Source organism: Ascaphus truei, chromosome 4 (genome assembly GCF_040206685.1).
Source record: "Ascaphus truei isolate aAscTru1 chromosome 4, aAscTru1.hap1, whole genome shotgun sequence".
Lineage (NCBI taxonomy): Eukaryota > Metazoa > Chordata > Amphibia > Anura > Ascaphidae > Ascaphus > Ascaphus truei.
The window spans coordinates 242,455,399-242,477,898 of NC_134486.1; the positions used below are offsets into that span (position 1 = coordinate 242,455,399).

At 42.4% G+C, this 22,500-nt stretch overlaps 1 protein-coding gene across 2 annotated transcripts in view; it reads left to right on the forward strand.

Moving 5' to 3' along the window:
* The window catches only part of LOC142493318 (solute carrier family 22 member 2-like), a 61,893-nt gene that overhangs the window by 29,986 nt on the left and 9,407 nt on the right, over positions 1–22,500 (forward strand). For both annotated transcript variants that reach the window (XM_075597102.1, XM_075597100.1), the window contains 3 exons: positions 3,646–3,754; positions 6,927–7,039; positions 17,079–17,178. In XM_075597102.1, coding sequence (XP_075453217.1) covers positions 3,646–3,754; positions 6,927–7,039; positions 17,079–17,178 — 322 coding nt within the window. The remainder of the gene's footprint in view (positions 1–3,645; positions 3,755–6,926; positions 7,040–17,078; positions 17,179–22,500) is intronic.

Here is a 22,500-nt window from a genome sequence, read left to right on the forward strand (position 1 = left end):
GGGTCTTGGATTCTCCCCATCACCCCTGGCAGCGGGGTGAGGGCATTGGTCCACCAAGTCTATAGTTCTATCAGCTCTACTAAAGGAAGCTGAACCTCTCCACTCTAATCTCTCTCTGCTCCTGTACTATGCGCCGGAGAGACCGCGGTCTCCTCCAACTCTACGGACCGATCCGCAGGATTCTTTGATTCACGGCATACTACTTGAACAGCATCTTCTCTGCATAACTAACCAGCAACTCCAGACTCTCGGTATAACTATAACTCTCTATCTCACTTCTTCTACTAACTCCCCGGAGTTGGCTGCTAAATATAGAGCTAGCCCCGCCTCTCGTGATGTCAGCAGAACCTCCCCTCTTGCTCACGCCTTCAGCAGAGTCCAGGCCTGCATCTACCCTTCAGGGTGGGGCTATCAAGGAGGGAAAACCCAGGATGATTACTGGTGCCTGATCTTAACAGGGCTTACCTCAGCAGAAGGGAGATAGGTATAGCCTGTGCTGTTTACAGGGGGCTACACTAGCAAAACCAGGGTGTGCGTGCTGAACACGCAATTTCTAAGTCAAACTTCTTTGCGTTTTGTCACTGAAATTGAAAACATCACCATCACAAATACAATTTCTGTGACAAAAGACAAAGAAATGTATGTGCTTGGCACACACAAACCATTTTTTTTTTTAAATAATTTTTTAATAATATTTTTGATGTATTATAATATAACAAACTTTTTTGTTTCTATAGCAACAATTTGCAAAGTCACATCCTCTTCTGAAACAGGCTCTGGGACACACGTTTTTGAGCCCTGCCCTCTCTCTAGCAGTGCACTAATTGTATCTGGTGACTGCCTGGGCAGGCCCCCTGCACATCAGACACACATCACCTCCCCCCTGCACATCGCACACATACCCTCCCTGCACATCACGCACACATCACCCCTCCTGCACCTCAGATCACACCGCCTGCACCTCACATCACCATCCCTGCACCTCACATCACCCCCTGCACCACACAACACCCTGCACCTCACATCACCCCCTGCACCTCACAAGACCCAGCACCTCACATCACCCCGTCCCCCTCCACCTCACCCCTCCGCCCAGCACCTCACATCTCCCTGCACCTCACATCACCCATCCCCACATCCTCACATCACCCCCTCCCCCAGCACCTCACATCACCCTGCACCTCACATCACCCATCCCCATGCACCTCACATCACCCCCTGCACCTCACATCACCTTCACAGCATTATGGAAAAAGACGTGAAGTCAGAGGGTGCAAAATATTCACAGAGGTTAATCAAAAGCTGTAATTCAAATCAATCTCGCTACCTACAACTGTAGGACTCTCTCCAGTGAAGCAGCGCTGCAAGAACTGGAGGACGAACTTGAAAAGATTAAATGGGAAATGGTTGGCCTTAGGGAAGTAAGAAGAGAAGATATAGGCTTCATTAAGCTCAAAAGCAGACACCTATTATATTACCGATACAGAAAATGGAAGAATCAGTGGGGAGTAGCAATGTAATAAAGAATGAAATTGACTATATCCTATCTAACAGGAAACACACGATCAAAGACTGCACAGTCCTGAACTATTTTGACACAAGTAGTAACCACCGATTGGGTCGCTGTAAATTACATCTGAATGTGATGATGAAAAGAAGAATTAAACGGATTTAAAAAAAGACTCAAACAATTAACATGCAGAGAATTTACACTAAAGCTGAACATCGCTTCAGCTTACTTGAAATGCATGGGGACACTTTAACAAACAGTTATGAAGAACCAATGTATAAAGATTGTACTTGAAAGCTCAGAAAAACTGGAGGAATTTCTAACAAAAAACAGCATATGAAAATATTTGATGATCCAAAGCAGTTACTGAGAACACGGCGAGAAATTAAGCAATCCCATGATGCAAGCATAAGAATGTAATATATAGAGCTGTTCCGCACCAATATAACTGAAGATGTAAGAAAATGTTATAGTAAAATGATAGAGGACCACTGAAGTTCACAAAAACGTAGAGACAAATCCTCCCCCTCAAACAAGATGATAGATCAACAAAAAAAGACTGTGCACTTAAATACAGATGAGGACTTCTACATGAACTTGTACAAGAACACAGATAACACAGGGCATAATCAAAGAGCGAGAAGAAATCACCAATGATGTATTATGTACCCTTCACGAAGAAGGGGCAAAGGCAATATAATCTATGAAGAATGGGAGGGCTCCTGGGGAAGATGGATTCATACTGTATCTGAAATATTGAAAGAAACTAGGAATGAAGTAGAGAAAAGCCTTACATAAATCTTTACATGCTGCTTGAAGAAAAATGGAAATTCCAGAGCAATGGAGTTAATGCCATAGTTATCCTCATCCGCAAGAAAGAAGACAAAGACGACCTCAAGAACTACAAACTAATCAGTCTACTTCCAATCACTTACAAGATTATGAAGTTTTTGTAGGAATCGGCTGCCCAACGTAGAGAACAAACATGATTTCGCAGTGGATACAACACGATGGACAAAGTCCAAGTTATACAGTAAGTAATTTTCTGAAGTAATTAATACGATCTACCACTGAGCTTAGGATTCGTATATTTTGAAAAAGTATTTCATTCAGTCTATACCTTAGCGGTGTTAAATGTATTAAGAAGACAAAGTGTTGAAGAAGCGTACATTAACATTATAAAGAACATTTATGAGAATGCCCCATCAACCACTAGACTACATGAAGATACAAAAGGATAAGGATCAGCAAGGGAGTGCAACAGGGAGACAACATGCCACAAAATCAACAATTACATAATTGTTCAAAACATTGAATTGGGGGAAAAAGCTAATTCAAATTAACAGTGAATACAAAAGTTAAGTTTCAACCAGTCTATCCTGTGTTCAAGTATGGATGTGAAACTTGGATCTTCATTGCAAAGACTATTCAAAAACTTCAGACAACTCAAAGAAGTATGGGGAGTTATATGCTGGGTATTACCTGAAGAGACAGGAAAAAGAATGAATGTGTTGGAAAGCAAATAAAAGAGTGTGAAATCATCACAAGGGTAAATAAATTTAAATAGTAGTCGACAGTATCGCAATAAGAAATAACCATCATTGGACAAAGATGATACTCAACTGAATTCCAAGGGATATCAAAAAGAAGAAGACGATGACCAAATGTAAGATAGAGGATGAAATTCAGAAAATTTGTGGGAGCAACATGGAGAAGAGAGGCTCGCTGTACCGGGATCATACTGTAATTGGGGACACCTTTGTTCAGCAGTGGCTCAACAAGGGTTGGAGATAAAGATATCTTATAGTATATAGTTATATAATATATACATATAATTCCCAAATTACCTAATTCTCACCGTAGTCCAAAAACACACAAACCAAAACCTGACACATTTTTAGAGGCAAAATCAAAACACCTCTACCCAGAAAAAGTGATTACAAATTCTTTGAATTATAAAAAGGAAACAATCACCAAGATTTATTCCCATTAATATGTCACATTGTTGGTACATTTTCACAAAAGTAGGGATGCACCCTAAATCACCTCTATTGGCTGCAGCTTTTTACATTTTTATAAATAGAATCAAGGGGCAGCCCTGTTTTCATGTCTCTTACTGTATGTACATTTTTCAGGATTACACTGGCTGAAAATTACGATGGCGTGTGTGAGCAGAATTGGAATTACATTGTCTTATGAAATGATTTGTTTGGTGAATGCCGAGTTGTACCCGACTTTTATCAGGTATGCAGACCTTTCATTATCAACGGTATTGGGATCCAATAAGAATACTGCTGTGATATTATCTTAATGATGCCACACTATCATACACAAAGCTCATACAGAGATGCAGCAGGCTTCATTGTTCCCTCTGATCCACTATGGTGGAATGTGTTATGCTATCATGCACTGTGATATTCTGGGTTATAATAGGATATGTTGTGTTATCTGTGAAAACAATGTCACACTAGTACTACTGTACATCTACAACATAAACACTGGAGGATACAGATAAGACCCCTCTATGGTTAAAACGGATTATTGATTTTAATAATTTTTTAGCTAAACAAATAAACAGAAGGAACACCAATAGAACATCTAAATATCTCTACTTTAATTTTGCTGTTTCTGCTATATAATTACCTAAGCTTGATTAGAAAATTCCATACAAACTAGCTGTACCTGGCATAACATATCCCGATTTAGGAGATCTGAAAGGTGATTAATTAAACATTACTCTTTGTTTTCACACCTCCCTGTAATCCCTTGATGTCTCTTGTCCCCTCTTCCCCACCTTACTCTCTCCTCCATCATGCCCTGCTCCTCTCTGCACTCTCTCATCCCCTCTTGCACTCCCTGCCTTACTGTATGTTCCTTCCTGTGCACACCACAGTCCCTCCTTTTCTACTCATCTCAACTGTCTCCTTCTCTCCTTACTGTCTCTTTCCTCCTCCTGCTCACCTTGCTATCTCTTCTCTCCTCTCTTTGCACTCCCTACTGCCCCATGTGTACACCGCTCTCCATTCCCTCCTCCTTGCCATCCTTCTATCTCAGCCTCTCCATGCTGTCTCTCTGTCTCTTCCCCTCCTTGCTGTTGCTCTCTCTCCTCTCCCCTCCTTGTTGTGTGTGTCTCTCTCTCCTCTCCCCTTCTTGCTGTCTCTCTCTCTCTCTGTCTCCTCCTTGCTGTCTCTCTCCCTCTTCTTTCCTTCTTGAGGAGGCATTCCTTTTGTTGGAGACATCCTTAGAAATTATATAGATGTATAGATATATTGTGTGCAAGTAGCCGCTGGGTGTTGTACCTGGTAGGCTATATTTCTGGCACGTGACATCCTTAGCCTTTTACTGTTGCATGTTGTTATTCGTAAAACTTTATTGTTGCGTAGCAACCTTGTACCAGCTTAACCTTTGTTCAGAAACATACCTAAGTCGTTATTCTTAAAACATTATTGTTGCTTAGAAACCCTGTAACAGCTGAACCTTTGTACTGAAACATACCTAAGCCTTTTATATAGATGCTCATGGTAATTGGACATTTGTAATAAAAAATATAAAAAGCATCCATTACCCAAATGTAACCCATTAAGCATGTCACTGCTTCTGGTTTGTTTTGGTCCTAAGAGCGACTGCATTTTAAGCCAATCAATTTCAGTGGTTTCTGTTCAGTCTCTAAAAAAACAATATGTCATTTTACAGCTTATAAAAATATCTTTTACCAACTAGGGCATTAACAAATGCAAGCTCTGTTCATTTATGTGACTGTATTTGTAACCATGTATTATTTGTCTTAAATCTGTGCCCAGGACATACTTGAAAACGAGAGGTAACTCTCAATGTATTACTTCCTGGTAAAATATTGTATAAATAAATAAGCTATATTGCTCATTAATTCCCCTTCTTTAGATGTGTGTAGTTGTTGCCAGTATGTCTGACACACAGAATATGGAAAAATCAATAACAACGGTCTTTGTTCATATAAAACCGTGTTTATACAGTACCTTAGTCACTACAGAGTTAAAAATGTATGTTACTGACATACTTTTATGATGATGGATAAGCACTTGCTCCTGAATTTGAAGAAAACATGCCTGATATAAATGACATAAAAATAAGACTGATCATACAGAAACAACATGACATTTTGGGGGCTATTTGTTAGGGGCATGTTGGAGCAAAGAAAGGGTGTTTTGAAGCTTTGCACCATTTTTAGGAGTACAGTTGCATCAAATGTAAGAAACAATTTTAGAAGATGCTGATTAACGTAAGAGAAAGTGATGCACAGAGTTGGACAATACATACAGGTATCATAATAATCTATAGTCAAAAATATGGTATTATAGACAAAAAAAGTATTATTATGGTGCAAGTGATCAACTTTGTATGGCAACAAATGATGCATTTTTAACCATGGCTAATAAAAAAAAATCAGGACCGGCACCAAAATAACTAATATCTCAAATGTATTCATTTTAGTGCTAGGCATCAAGTACAGTATCTATATTTATGGGAACATGGCTAATGCCAAAAAAATACCACTTTTTTAAAAATCACCTACTCCAGGCTGGTATTAGCCCTATCTGGCCTATGTATACAATTGCGATTACATATGCTGATTACATATAGATAAGCTAAACCAACATGGAATAGGTGATCAAAAATAAAACACCACCTTTAACTACATATTAACCCCTTTGTAGCCCAAGTGGTCAGGTCATTGGTTCCCATGATTAGCTGACCACTCAGAGCTATACATGATTTAATACACAAAAACAACTACATTACCTTTCCCCTTGGCCTTTTTAGTGTCTAAGGCAAACAAAGGGTTATCCCCTACCATTGGCTCATTTTTGAATTCGTTACAGGGGGTTACAGCCCTGAAGATGTGGACAACCTTCATCCAGGATGGGGTGTTTCCAAATGTTATTTCAGCTGTCCATTGTTTATCAATGTGGCTATCTAGGCTACCATTGAGAGGGCCTTGGTAGCCACAGTGACCATAAATGGGTTTATGTTTAAAAACATTTTTATTAAATAATTTTCAATAATTTTAGGATTCATTTATTTTATTTTTTAGTTACTGTAATATTTTTTTCTGTTATAGTGTCCGAAAGCTCTATTAGGCACATTTGTTATAATAGGGCTACTACAATCTTGATGACTTAAGTCATAATAATGCATTAATGCCAGTGTTTTTGTCCCCTCCGGGTGTGCCATGTAGCTCCTTCCTAACTTCTCCTTTTGACACAAATCACAAGCTGATGCATATTGGGGAAAAAATGGAGCAAAGTGCCCGAGATATTGACACAGATGTACAAAGTGAAATGATGATGTTTAACTAACTTTTGCTCCAAAATTTGCTTCATACATAGGCTTTATAGTATAATAATGTCATTTAAAGCCCAACTTCATTCCCATTCAGGAATCTTGGCATAATGGTCTGCTCATCCGTGTGTGATCTTGGAGGTACCATAACACCGTTCATCGTATACCGATTGGCAGTTATTTGGAAAGAGCTGCCCCTGATCGTATTTGGTAAGAAAGCCATCACAAATGAAGAATCACAAAATTAGCATCTCAGAGTGATGGTGTTATAAAAAATAAAAAGGGAAGGACCTTCTAAAGCATTTTAGTAGGGAAAACTACATAGGCAGGAAGAAAAACCTTTATGCAACAAGTAGAGTTTGTTGACGGTGATAGAATCCAAGAAGTCACCTGCTCTGAGGCAGGTTCATGCAAACATCAGCCTCTCAATAAGGAAATGCGTTCAAGATTTCTCTACCAAAGTCAAGTTGCATGGCATGGCTCCTTATAATGGGGAGCTTCCTTCCGTATTTTTGTTAAAATCTATACGGTAAGTATTTAAAATGTCTATAATATTCACATTCCTTTATTTCAGATTCCACATACTGTACAGTACTGAGCTCCAGTTAAATGCTATAAGAAGATGCTAGATTATGCACATATTTTACAAAGTCAAGTTAAAGACCGCTATATTAGGGTATAATGCCTCTTACAGCGGCATTGCCTCTTGCCCATTTAAAAAAATAAATACTGTAAATGCAGCAGTTCATTTGCAACTGTAGCCCTGTTTCCCCCCTTCTCTGGGAGATTCTAGTCTACGCTATTTGTGTGGTGCACTACATGTACAGTATGGAGCAGGAGATCTTGAGCTTTCTGCATTGTTGTTGAGACCAGGACAGGCTTTTGGGTTCTATTACTGTAATTCTTCTCGGGTACTCAGCACCTCCAGCTGTAGTGGGATCCAGGACGCTCCGGATATCAGCCCCCACCACAGCATCCTTCTCTCCCCCCTGTCCAGGTGAAAGAATAGGAGTTCAAACTCCTATGCAATGCTCTCAAGGAACGTCCATGTATCAATGATATATAATCAAATGTCTTTCCAAATACACACAGCGTTGTAATCCATAACCATGTCAATTGTAACCTATTTCAAGCCACTCTGTGTGGACTCCCACTAACCTTTGTAAGAGGTAGATTTTGTATGGGTGTCACTGGCTGAGGTACATTGGTACAAAGTGAATAAAGCAGGAATAACTCACAAATCACTGAAGATCCAGGTGCTGTGGGGCGTGCTCCTACCGAAGTGGTATGCAATGCAAAGAATTCGGGGATGGCGGTGCATCTGCCTGGAAAAAATAGCGTGGGACCAAACTTGCAGGAACTGGGTACAAAAGAAATTTATTGGCACATAAAAAACAGCAACAGCAACTCTGACGCGTTTCAGCCGCACCGGGCCTTTGTCAACTCTTTGGCAAAGGCCCGGTGTGGCTGAAACGTGTCAGAGTTGCTGTTGCTGTTTTTTATGTGCCAATAAATTTCTTTTGTACCCAGTTCCTGCAAGTTTGGTCCCACGCTATTTTTTCCAGGCAGATGCACCGCCATCCACGAATTCTTTGCATCTCCCCCCTGTCCAATGACTGACACTCAGACAAGGGAATATAGTAGAACCAGGATTCTTTATTAGCAGCATAGTATACAGCCACTGCAACACTTCCTACAGTGCTGTACTGTCTTTGAAGTCCCAGACTTCTAGAGGGTGCCTACACCAATAGGGGAAATGAGTCTTGATGTTCCCCAGGCCTGCGCCTGGGGTGGGCCAGCTCATCTTCGCAATGGTAGAGACTGACAGCCCATGCTCTCTCCTTTCTCTCCAGAGCAAGACTGACAACTAAATTTGGATACTCCCCTGATTAGGGTTCAGAGGGGGCGGGCTCAGGGTCTAGACCTATACTGATAGGCTTACCCAGGCCATGAGTCACCACCTCTGTCCATCACATAGGAGCCTGCAGGGGGGACAAAAGCCCACTGATTAACCTGTTAATGCCCTGACCTTATTAGGGACTTACATAGCAGGGGGAAAGACAGGCAGAATAGATTTACCATGTTACACAACAATGCAATTATTTCCCTATAATCGATCGGTGAAGATCCTGCTTCCCAGGGCACGCAATATGGCTGCCTATTTAAAAAGAGGAAGTTTTGTAGCTTCCCAAATGGTTCCCATAGCATCAAATACATTTAATAAAGTGTGTGTGTGCCGAGCACGCGCATTTTAAGTGAAATCTCTTTGTCTTTTGTCACTATTTTGTCACAGAAATTGTAGTTGTGATGGTGATGTTTTTAATTAAAAATCAAGACACAATTTCAGTGCCAAAATGGAAAGAAGTTTGACTTAGAACGCGTTTTAGCTATTTGCACTTCTATATTCATAGTAACTGTGAATTCCTAGTGTGTGTGTCAGTCAGTGTGTGCGTGTGAGTGTGTGTGTGTTTGTGTCAGTCAGTGTGCATGTGTGTGTGTTTGTGTCAGTCAGTGTGTGTGCGCGTGTGTCAGTGTGTGTGCGCGTGTGTCAGTGTGTGTGCGCGTGTGTCCGTGTGTGTGCGAGTGTGTCGGTCAGTGTGTGTGTGTGTGTCAGTTAGTGTGTGTGTGTGTGTGTGTTTATGTGCCAGTCAGGGTGAGTGTGTGTCTGTCTGTCTGTCAGACACACACACACACACACTGACAAAACACTCACTGACTGACACACAAACACACAAACACACACACACACAATGACACATAAACACACACACACACACACACACACACACACACACACACACACTGACTGACACATAAACACACACACACACACACACACACACACACACACACACACACACACACACACACTGACTGTCAGTATGTCAGTATGACTGTGTGTATCTGTCTGTCAGTCAGTGTGTGAGTGTCAGTCAGTGTCTTTCCTCTCCCTCCCCCGATGTCACTGATGGCCTCTTCTGCCAGCAGTGATGTCACTTCCGTTATGGAATTTTGTTACAACACAAGGGATTTTTCCTATCAAAACTCTGTAGGTGCCAGCACAGAAGTTTCACTTCAATATCACTAAAAAGAGCAGAAAGGAGGGGTGTGGCTAGGACACATAGGCAGCAGAGAAGAAATCGGAGCTCCGGAGGAATCATTGCAGATGGATGAGATGCCTGGGTTGTAAGGTGAGCTTCGACAGTCCTCGTGGTGTTCAGAAGATCCCCATTGCAATGGTCTTCAGACTTCCCGAGGGCCCGTTCTATGCAGACGGAGGCGGTGGAATATAGCAGAGGCAGAGGGGACCTGCTGCCAAGGTAGAGAGGGACCAGGAGAGTGGACTGCCACAGTACAGAGTCCTCCACCAGCGTTAATCCCCCTACCCAAACCACAATCTGAGGAGAACACAGGCCGGTGGTAGACAAACACTCACCAAAACCCCTCACATAAGCCCTACAAGCTATCTGGTCCTTTAGAGCCGGAGAAATAATATGGGGCAAGAGCAGCACATTACCTGACTGTCTTACTATGGTCCCTTAGAAGGAGAGGAGGCAAAGGCGAGCTCCTGAAGCCAAAAGCTCCTGGATTAAAAGTAGTTGGCTCCCTCTACTGTATTAAACAAAATTAACAAAACTAACTTAAAAAAGAAGTTCAATACAATGGAAACGCAGTTAATAACAGCACAAATAATAATAAAGCTGCACATACACGCAAGCCAACCAGATGGACATGTGAATGAGATGCCTAAATCAACTTTAAAAAAATTAAGTACCGGAACGCTTAAGCGGAGTCAAGCAGGATGACAGACTAATGGACAGGCTCAGGGTGTAGGTGGAACAAAACAACCTCTTGCACCTGAAAAAAGAAAATCAGGATTCCAAAAATACATCTCCAGAGAGACAAACCTCTCAAAATGGCGCCCAAAGCAAATAAAAAGCCTCAATAAACCTTATACGACTTCTTTTGGAATCTATACCCAAGGCACTGCTTAAAAGATGGTGCACACTCTCCATGTGCTCCCTCCGATAGAGACAGTGGCTCTAAATCTGTCAGGAGTTCACAGATAGTGACAAAACGAGATATCGATGACCTCTTCCCAAATCTAAAGGCCATAATGGAGAAGGCAGGGGGAGAGATCCGTCAAGATCTGTTATCCGTTGGCAGCCAGGGGGAACATCTTGAGCGGCGAGCAGATGAGTAAGCAGCCAGAGTAAACAAACTAGCTTCTAATATAGCAGAACTCAAAACTACCATAAACAGTATACTAGAGGGACAAGAGGACATTGAAAATAGGTTAAGGACCAACCAACACAGACACAACACACACACATACTCAATAACAACACACACACACAACACACACTCAATCACAACCAACACAACTCAATCACAACACACACAGACATAACACACACTCAATCACAGACAACACACACTCAATCACAACCAACACAGACACAACACACACTCAGTTAGAGGTAACACACACTCAATCACAACCAACACAGACACAAAACCCACACACACCGCACACATGCTCAATCACAACACACACACACAACACACACTCAATCACAACCAACACAGACACAACACACACAATCATAATCATAAGTCACCACTTTTCACCTGTGGGGGTGTGTGCATGCTCTGATCCCCCATGCTGCTGGAAACTGGGGCGGGAAACAGACAGCAAGAGAAGGAGGGCTTGTCTGTGTGCAGAGAGAAGCCCCGCGCCCGCTGCAAGACAGAGCAGAGAACCAGCAGCCTCAGCGCGGATCTTCTTGGCCGCCCATACACAGCTCTGCTCTCGCCCCCAGGTTTCCCTGCACGCAGCCCGCGTCCCCCCTTAATAATCTTGTGCCCCCCCCAAGGGGGCATGCGCCCCAGTTTGCGCACTGCTGATATAAATAACAAATAGTACAAATAACAAATCATGGGATAAGTGCTTCAGACATAAAAGTAACATTGTAGAAGAGGAGTCCCTGCTCCGAAGAGCTTACAATCTAATTGGTGGGGAGAACGTACTAAAACAGTATGAGGGCATTCTGATAAGTGCGTCTGCAGGGGGCCAAGCTTTATGTATCGTGTATAGTATTAGCCACAGTTCTATTCATATGCTTCTTTAAGCAAGTGTGTCTTAAGGTGGGTCTTAAAGGTAGATAGAGAGGGTGCTAGTCGGGTATTGAGGGGAAGGGCATTCCAGAGGGGCAGGACAGTCAGTGCGAAAGGTTTAAGGCGGGAAAGGGCTTTAGATACAAAGGGGTAGAGACAAGACATCCTAGAGCAGAACGCAAGAGTCAGGATGGTGCATAGTGAGAAATTAGGGCTGAGATGTAAGTAGGTACAGAAGAGTGTAAAGCTTTAAAAGTGAGGAGAATTGAGTGCGAGATGTGAGATTTGATAGGAAGACAATTTAAGAGAAATGCTGCACACCTCAAAAAGAAAAATAATGATACAGTTACCGGTGCTCCAGTGTTTGCACGAAAGCCTGAGATCAGTCCTGAACAGATGAACAAAGGAACATAGGGCACAACGGGTTTAGCAAATCAAACTTATTTATTGAGCCAACACTGTGTTGGCTCAATAAATGAGTTTGATTTGCTAAACCCGTTGTGCCCTATGTAGATTTGATAGGAAGCCAGGAGAGTGATTTCAGCAGGGGAGACGCTGAGACAGATTTAGGAAAGAGTAGAGTAATCCTGGCAGCAGCGTTTAGGATAGATTGTAAGGGAGACAGGTGAGAGGCAGGAGGGCCGCACAGTAGGAGGTTACAGTAATCGAGACGGGAGAGAATGAGGGTCTGAGTCAAAGTTTTAGCAGTCGAGTAACAGAGGAACGGGCGTATCTTTGTTATATTGCGGAGGGAAAAGCTACAGGTTTTAGATACGTTTTGAATGTGAGGGGCGAATGTGAGAGAGGAGTCGAGTGTGACCTCTAGACAGCGTGCTTGGGCTACTGGGTGAATGATGGTACATCCAACAGTAATGTAGAAGGAGGTAGTAGGGCCAGGTTTGGGAGGAAGTACAAGGAGGTCTGTTTTTGCTATGTTAAGTTTAAGTCGGCGGAGGGCATCCAGGATGATATCCCAGAGTGACATTCAGAAATTTTGGTCTGTACAACAGGTGTAAGGTCAGGGGTTGAAAGTTAAATTTGTGTGTCGTCAGCATAGAGGTGATATTTAAACCCAAGAGATGTGATTAGGTCACGTAAAACCTAGGACATTTTGTATCAGCCTGTGTACTTTGTTCCATAGAGAAGCAGGTATCGCTGCAGATACCAGAAGCTCCTCTCACAGGCTGCATGCAGTGTGCTGGTGTTAATGGGAAGTACTGTGTGTGTGTACGCTGGGTCGGATGGGATGTTTGCGGGATTCGGTGCAGTGACGTGCAGGGCCTCGACTCTTACCTTCTCTGGCAGCATCTGGCAGCTGGCAGCATCTCCTCCCGGCATACAGATTCTGTCATTATGGCTCAGCGACGTCAGAGTCGCATTGCCATGACAGGCTGTCACCAAGTCATGTGGCGTCATGTTGTCATGGCAACATGACTCCACAGAATGTCCCATTGTCATGGCAACGTGGCTTCCCATGTGGAGCCATAATAATGGGACCATGCAAGGGGAGATGCCGGGAGGAGACAAGATGCCAGGATGAGAAAGGGACTTTAAGAGGCTCCGCCCTCTCACCCCGGCAATCAGTTTAATTGTTGTGGGGGATAGCGCGGGGCCTCTATAATCACGCAAGCCCTGTGAGTATGTGTATGTATATGATGCATTGATGTGTGCGTGTGCGTGTGTGTGTGTATGATGCACCTCCCCTCAATAGTATACCCTATATCAAAAACTAAATTTGGTCTGTATAACAGGGGAGTTATCCCTGTTCAGGTAATGTGCCTCTAATCCAGCAGTGTGGTGGTTAACTACTGGTAGTCAATTATCCAACACCACCTGCCTGATTAACTTCTAAGAAAAGCCTGTCTTTTGAGACAGGAAGGGAGATTGTGCCTGAAGTCTCACAACTTGTGAGACTGAACATGGGGACATTTTGTCTTGAGCCTGCAAGAAGAAACAGCAGTGCTGCCTTCAAGACACAGGGGAAACTTCTAAACCTGAATGCTGACAAACCCTGAGGAAAAGGGAGCAACCAGGGACAGAGAAGATTTCCCCTCCAAACCACTACAAACAGATAAGACTTTCATTTATAAGACTTTTTATATCTGTTCATTTCATGCTATATGTTTGGGGCTGGGAGACATGCTTATCTAAAGGGAGTTGTGGATTGCATAGTATTTCCCTAGAAATACTCCCAAGTGAATAGAAGCTTTGTTTACCCCTTGTTTGGATGGTTTCCTGATGTTAAGGAAACAGGCGCAATAAAAGCCTTATTTAATTTCACCATAACCAGTCTCCCTTGCATACCTCTGTGAGCGTCTGCCTACAGTCTGTTCTCCAAATGGAGAGAATGACAAGTTTCCTAAGTGATTCTTGCCCCAGGTTCCAGAAGGTGTGGCAGCCGTGGCTGATACACCACAGTATGCGAGGCTTAGCGGCCCAAAACACTGAATAGCTCCACATTCCTAATTAGAGTGTAAGCTCCCTAGACCAGGGGCGGAAAATCCACTCTAGGAACCATCTTTGCCTTATGGAGCAAAGTTCCAGATTCTCTAGCTTCACACTTACCTAAACCTACTCAAAAAATACCTAACTGTATTGTAATTTTTATGCTGTTACCAGAATTTGTCATTGGGAACCCCTGCCCCCCCCCCCCTATTTTCCTTTTGTACCCCCTCCCAAATTCCCCTGTAATATTAATTGTTGTATAATATTAAATTGTTTGTAATACCTGTAACGGTTGTACCCCTACCCAATCTCATGTGGGCCCCTATGTGAGGATACTGTCCCATATTACGTCATGTCGTGTGGTGCACCTGCTGGCTTACAGGACTCCTGAGTCTCCCGCTTGATGGTATTGGGGATTTCACTAGGACTGGCTCGTGAGGTAGTGCTGAGATCGTACTCACAGTTGGTACAGCGCCTCCATCTCTTCCAGGTCCCCACGACAGCAGGGAGGAGTCTCTGGAAGAGAACCCCTGGGTGCAGCTTCTCCCTGAATGACTCTAGGCTCAGGCGAGAAGGCTCTTTCAATCAAGGCAATCTTTATTAACTTCTTCATGGACAGACTGCCCATCATAGCGGCCGGTCTATAGCCGCACATGTTCAAGGTTGCCCACCTCAAGGAAGTCCCTGGACACCACTCCTAGTCAGGGCCCTAGAAGCTGTCCTTGCTCTTCCCTGACTCTCTAATAGAGAAAGGGGAATAGTCTGCCACCTCTCCCCTAAGGGAGGGCCACAATCGGCACAGTGTGGGGTCAGATTGTCACACTCTGCAACACTTGACAACTGACACTTGAACTGCACAGACTCAACTTGACTCCTAACTTTAGGAAGTGATGCGTATTATGTAGCTCCAGGAGGCACCACCCCTATGTCACAGTAAGTGGACACAGAGCATGCTGTCACTTCCTTTTGCTACACATTACACCTCACAGGGGGTTGAGGGCAAACCTCATGATAACTTCTGGCAAACCTGCCCTCTTAACAGGGATTACTGCACAGAAGGAGAGAGGCATGTAACCCCAAAATTACACAGTGCTACATACCAATAAAATATAAGTATGAAAAAAAGGGGTAAAGAGAGTGAAAGAAATGCAGTAAGTATAATCTAATACTACACAGCTGATTTTTTATTTTTAAACCCACATATGATTTTGAATAAAATGCTGCTTTAACAAGTTCTCGTGAATGGGTGTTACTGTATACCTGGAATGTTATTTGTTTGGATGTTTGTGTGATGCCTGTGTAATGCCTGTGTAATATTTATATTTTCACCAGTAGCACAAATGTAGATTTTTTTAAAACTAAAACAATATTGACATTCCAGTATGCTGCAGAAGGTAGAATCTGAGGGTATCGCTCAATGCAGCTGGAGAATTATATACAGTAATACCTTCATTTCTGGGCAGCCACATACAATACTAACTCATGCAAAAGTAGAGCCCTCAAAGTCAAGGCAGCTATCAATCAGACTTTGATATTCCTAAAACCATTTTGCCTTATTCTTCAGTGTCATCTAACACAGGGGTGCGCCAACTGGGGGGTGCGGGATTTCCTGGGGGGAGGGGCAAAGCGTTTACAGAGGCCCCACGCTCTTCCCCACAACATTAAAATTAAATGCCGGGGGAAGGCGCAAGGTCTCTGTAACACCCTCTTACCTGCTCTCAGCCGGCTCTTCGGCAACGTGTTGCCATGACAACGCAGTGTGAAATGACGCCACAGGGTCAAATGGCAACGCGATGTGACATGACGTCATATGATGCCGCCGATGCCAAAGAGCTGGTAAGGAGGGGGAGCACAAGCAGGGGGGGGGGGACCAGAAAAGTTTGTGCACCCCTGATCTAACACATGGAAAAGGTCACTCAGAAGCAGTGAGAATATACTAGCAGTGCATAATTTCAATCAGTACCAGTGAGAATATACTAGCAGTGCATAATTTCTAGCATACTCTCTTGCTGTCTCTTTCACAAACTCACAATAAAGGGGACAACGTTCTGCTCAGAAATAGTCCCCTTCTATTCAATTAACCATGTCAACTGAGCCTGGTAAGCTGAATTCCTAGACCTCAGGAAACTCCCCAAAATCAGTTGGCTAAACTAATTCCTGGGCTCGTATAACCACCGATATGTCAATCCCTGGGATGTTTTGGCAACTGGTGACCGTCCCCTATCATTACACAAGCTTTGTTTTTCTTCTTTGGTAAGAATGTTACAATTTATAATTGGACATATACTGTATAAATGCTACATCTAGTAATGTAATTCCATTGTATTGCTCTGTTCGGAGATGATCATTACTGGTACAGGCTATGTTTATCTTTTACATTTTTCCTAGGATTTTTTTTTTTTTAAACTATGTTTTTTAAGACAAAATGATGCACTACAGGGCGAATAATTCATTGAAACCAGTCCAATCAAAATGTATGTATTTTAATAATATAGTCAATTGAAGCACTTGTTAATTATTCACTCAATCTTCTTGTGGACCCTTTTCAATATGCTGTGAAGTTACTTCTCCATATCAGGGAAGATATTTATAATACTATCTCCTGGTATGTCCAAAACAAATTATGGATCTCAAAACTGGTTTGCTGTGTTAATTTTGTTCTTGGTTTTATATTGTGTTTGTTTAGCTGTGCTTGGAACACTTTCTGGCCTACTAGTGTTGTTGCTACCTGAAACCCAAGGAAGGGCTCTTCCAGAGACTATTGAAGAGGCAGAAAACATGCACAAGTAAGTTGATAATGTTACAAATAGGTCCTCTGACACAGAAGATGTCATGCAATAACATAGCTTGGTAGATATGGCCCATAATTGCCCATTCACTTGAAAGGGGCCATTAGGTGTGTTCCAGAACTGAAGGTGTCTGATGAAGAAGCATTTATTACCGTAGTAAATAGGGCCTCAATTGGACAAGTAACATTGGGCCATAATTATTAAGAGGACCTTAGTAGCCAATAGACAACTTACACTCATTCAAGTACTGTAAATGAGCTGTAAGGTGTCTTCAGACACATTTACTAAGCACCACTTACTGAATATAGCCATATATCTAAACCAAATTGAATGACAGGTTCTTGTGTCTCACTTCAGATCTGAGCATTAGAAATAGAAATAACTATTTAAATAAACTCAATCCTTGAGCTCTAACTTTCACTAGTTTAGGGTTGGGATTATTAAAATGCAAATTGTAGCCCTTATATTTGTAATAAATTGACAATATGGAACAATTACAAGCCTCTTTCCAGCTTTACTCCCTTTTTATTATATTGGTCCATTAGCTGATAAACAGCCTTCTGGTTCTTCTAGATTTTTTCTATTGAACAAAGGAGAACAATGGTTTGGACAATGCCACATTCTTGTATAAAATATTGATAGTTATTTGTGTACATTATTTCACGAAGAATATGTAAACGTAGCAGTGTTAAGGTCCCTTCAATCGAGGGTCTCTACTGCTCAGATGTGGGCTCCAAATTATGTAACTTAGAGTCTGGGTGCGCACCCCGGATCCCAATAATAATGACACAGAGTCACGTATTAGTTTCCTCAGACAAGTAGTCAAGACAAGACTGCCGAGTTTTTGTATTACAATCTATTTATATCAAAGTAGGCTAACACTAGCCAATCATTCAATGTCACTCAATGCCATTCAATGCCACACCTATTATGCGGGAAAGCTTATCCAATTATTACATTAGTTAGTAGAAAAAAGGCACGATGGGGGCGGGGGTCTTGTCGGCTGATGCAAGTTTCACAGGAATGCCGTGTGTCCTTGCTTTCTGAAGTTATGTTTCGTTTTCTCTGTAATCAGTCGGCTTTAGGTCACAGTTACCTCGGATAGAAAACAGTATTAGTAAAAAAGCACAGCAAACAGATATAATATGGAGACGAGTGGTTTCTATAAAGCATAGAGATATGATCTCCATATTTTATCCTTCACAGCAGCACATAAGCATTAAAGACCTAAAAACTCTACAGATGATAGGTGGCTACATTATAGGGTTGCCAGGTGGCTCCTCCAAAAATACTGGACACAATGGTGAAAGGTGCAATGCACTCGACACATACACACCTCTCTCCACTCCATGCTATTTCCTCCTCTCCTTGGCCCCACCCCCAGGCACCTGACACATCCTCCTGATTGGCTGCTGCTGTGTAATGCAGCCAATCATGATGGATGAATTTGCTAAGTCCCCTAGCATCAGTCCTGCTCGGGGCAATCCCATGGCCCACCAAGCTGGTCAGGTCACTATGTCCAGAGAGGTAATACCGGATACATACATGTCCGGTATTACCTCTAATGTTTTGCTGGAAGAGTGTTGAACTACAGGACAGTCCGGTTCAATACTGGACACCTGGTAACCCTACAGTAGCTGCATACCATAACATGCGACTCTCACACATTTGGGCCAGATCTACAAAGGGGTGCTAAGCTTCTACTCCCATGATAAAGCTTAGCACCCATTTGGGATCTGGGACTTAAAATTGCTTATCCTTAGATTATATAAATGTTTCCACAGTGTGCCATGAACATTCACTCCATTTATATCAATATGTAGTCAATGAAAAGTTAGCAAGCTGCATTAAAAATAATGAGGTTTAAAGGTCTTTCAGTTTAGAGAATGGGGACCCATAAACCTTTATTGGCTAAATTCAATAATTACTTCTGCTGGCCCTTAATGCCCTCAGACATGATCTAAATATCAGTAAGGAAGGTATTGTCTATATTGCTTTAAGTTAAAAGGAAGCAGATGCAGAAACAGCACAAAATTAAGTCTATCTAGGTATTGGTTAACTTATATTTTCTGCTAGGAGAAGACATTTTAAGTGGTTAGAAACTCAACTCCTATACTCTTTCAAGCTTGTTTATTTTCAAGTCAAACAGGTATCAAAATTAGTCCTCTGCCCCACCCAACCCTTACTGTTTTGGTTGCACCACAGTAACTCATTATTGTTATTATAACTACCTGTTAACTACCTATTATTCTGTTCAACATGTATGTAAGCAGACAAACAATTAGAGCGCAAAAAGGTAAAAATAAAAAAAATAGAAAAAACCCCACCAGTGAAACACAATATAGTGACAAAGAAAAAAGATTGCATATGGTAAACTGGAAAACTACTCACACGGGATAACTAGAATTCGCACAATGCTGGTAAAGGAACTGGGTTCCGAAAAGAGATGATATGGAGGTCTTAGTTGAAAAATGATCATACAAAAAGAAAATGCAAAGGAAAATAGTGTAATACTATTTATGAAATAAAAATAAGACAAGGCTAAAATCGCACTCACAAAGGTGCTCAAGTCAAAGCGCAGATTGATTACAATAGGGTTATATGAGGGCCTTTGCCCTATCGAAAAAACTTCCAAAAAATGCCTGTCTTTTGCTGATGAGTCCAGCAGGGAGCTGGTTATTTTCAGCAGAAGTTGACCAGTCTCCACCTGGCTCATGAAGCTTAAAAGCCTGCTGCACAGACTGCAGGGGAGCTCTAGCACAGAAGAGTCTGTGCTGCTAGAGAGATCCCAAGGGAAGCGGGAGTCTTTTCCAGGCAACATCGGTCCCTGGAACACACCACAGGGAACTTCAACAGACACCACCACAGACCCTGGACTGATGTAGAGAGCATCCTGCCTACAGGTACCTCTCTTTGGGACTTTGTTAAAGTTGGATAAAAGGCCTAGCCTTCCAGCCCTCAGATAACGTGTTAGTCCGTCCCCTACATGGGGTTAGGCCTGGTTGTTGTTTTCTGTTCTAATTTGTTTGCTGATATGAAGCTATTTTCTGTTTAAAGCTGCTGGCTAATAAAGACTATGATTATTTCCCCCTAAAAACGTCTCTGGTATTTTACCCTCTGCGTACATCTGCTACAAGCGTCTTGAATGGGAAATCAGCTGCTATCGTCCTCCTCATGCATCAGTCTCCGGACTCCCTGATCCTGGCATGTGACGTCACTTCCACATGGTGTCATCATCCAGATGAATCACAGCCTCTGACGAAGCTCGTAGTTTATTCTCCCTAAAAAACATCCTTGGTGTTTTATTCTCTCGCACAACTCCTACATATGGTGTCAGAAGGTGGCCCTTGAATTTCTAAGGGGAGCCGGAGACCGTCAAGGATATTTTTGTGCTTTTGTTTCGCAACAGTTCATGCAACAGCTTGCGTAACAGGAGTAAAAGCAGAAGAGCCATGTGTAGAGGTGACCAGAATAAAGGGCTACAAATCAAGGCAGAAAAAACTACACTGCACTGGATAAATCCACAAACGCCACAGTCTGACTACGGGACATTGCTACAGATGGTGACCCAGATAAGGTACTGAATCTGTGACCAAAGTCTACCCCGTTAAGTGTACACATGGGTTTTTAAAATGGGCGCTCAGAAAAAATTAAAAAACTCTACAAAGACGCTTGCAAGAGCTACAAACTCTGCGAGTGAAGTCGGCCCCATCTGTAAAACTACCAGCTGTGTTTTAGCATATACAGAGAATATTAACTCAATAGTGCCCCCAAGGTCAGTTTGAAGAATACACCTGAAAGTGCCAGAATGGAGGGCAAAATGTGTTTTGTCTGTAATGAACCCGGCCACAAGAAAGTGTGTCCCTTTAGGCCTTATGATGATGAGGGTGTCTCATTTTTGGTCCCAGAAAGAAGACTCAACAGGAAAATGTCTGTATGTTTTGGCTGTGGTGAGCCTCACCCAGACGAGTCATGTCCCAACGACCCTGAATTTGAACTGAGCTGGCAAGAGCAGTGCCAGATGAACGACTAATATTTCCACCAGCTACTACAAACCAAGCATGGTGGGTGCAGGGAAACAGCAGAAATTGCAAGCAAAGAAGGGGACGTCAGTATCCCTGATGCACCCAAGGGAAGAAAAAGAAAAAAGGAAAAAAGGTTCTCAGCTCCGTAGATGAGAACAGGGGGCTGAAGGCAGCACTACTACCAAATTGATAACAAAACCACACTCAAACCTCTAAAATACAGGTGGTGCTCCCTAGAGTAAACAATATAGAACTAGAAAGGAAAGCAGATCTTGGATTCACAGAAACTCCATAGCAGGGCACTCAGGGCGGGTAAAGAAAATACAAAATGTATTAAATATGCAATCAAAGGTGTGAGAAACCAGACAAAAGTAATAACAAATATTTAAAAAAACATATATAACTAGACCGTCTCCAAAGTGCTAAAGTCAAAAAACAATAATGTCAGCAAACAAGGTGTGATGAGGTACCAAAAAGTGTCACAGTACCACTAGACAAAGAAAGTACCCCTAAGGTTACAAAGGGTACAGTAACCTCCCAGTTAAACCTCACAGAAAATCCTTAAGGTCTCGGAGGGGTCAATGTAAAACCCCTCCTGAAAACTGGGATGTCTGTCAAACCGGTAAAAATGGAGGCAAGGGAACACCTCAGATCAAGGTAGATGTAAATACATATGTTAGCATGTTAGAAAAACCAATGCATATATGATACATAGTTAACCCTGGTGGAAAGTAGCAATTGCAGATTGAAACAAATGACAATACATGTGGTATCAAATACTGGGAAGGTGTAGTATATGCTGCTGAAAAGACTGAAGCCCTAATGAGCATTAATGAACAGATTTGGATACATGGAAGCAAGTATCAAGAAATGTATATAGTCCCATGTTATTACAGTCCACTCTTAAAGATGTATTGAAAATAAATGCTATTCAGCATACTGTAGCTTTAAACTGCAGCTCTTTCCCCCGGAGTGAGTGGTGATATGTGCCATAAGCTGATATAACAGGGATCTCAGATGAACACAGAGATATCTGTGAAAAAATAGTAAGACCCCCAAAACAACAACAGCATATTCAAATTAACCAGAGGTCTACACCGATGAGTCCCTGCAGTCTTGCATTCCACACAGACAAGGGGTTAACCCAGTGGTTCCCAAACTTTTTCGGTTCAAGGCTCCCCAAGGCGATCAGGATTTTTCCGCGGCGCCCAAAGTAAAAACAAAGGTGTATATACATACCCAACAGTTGCAGTGCGCAGTTGGTGTCTCTCTCAGACACTCACACACTCTCACT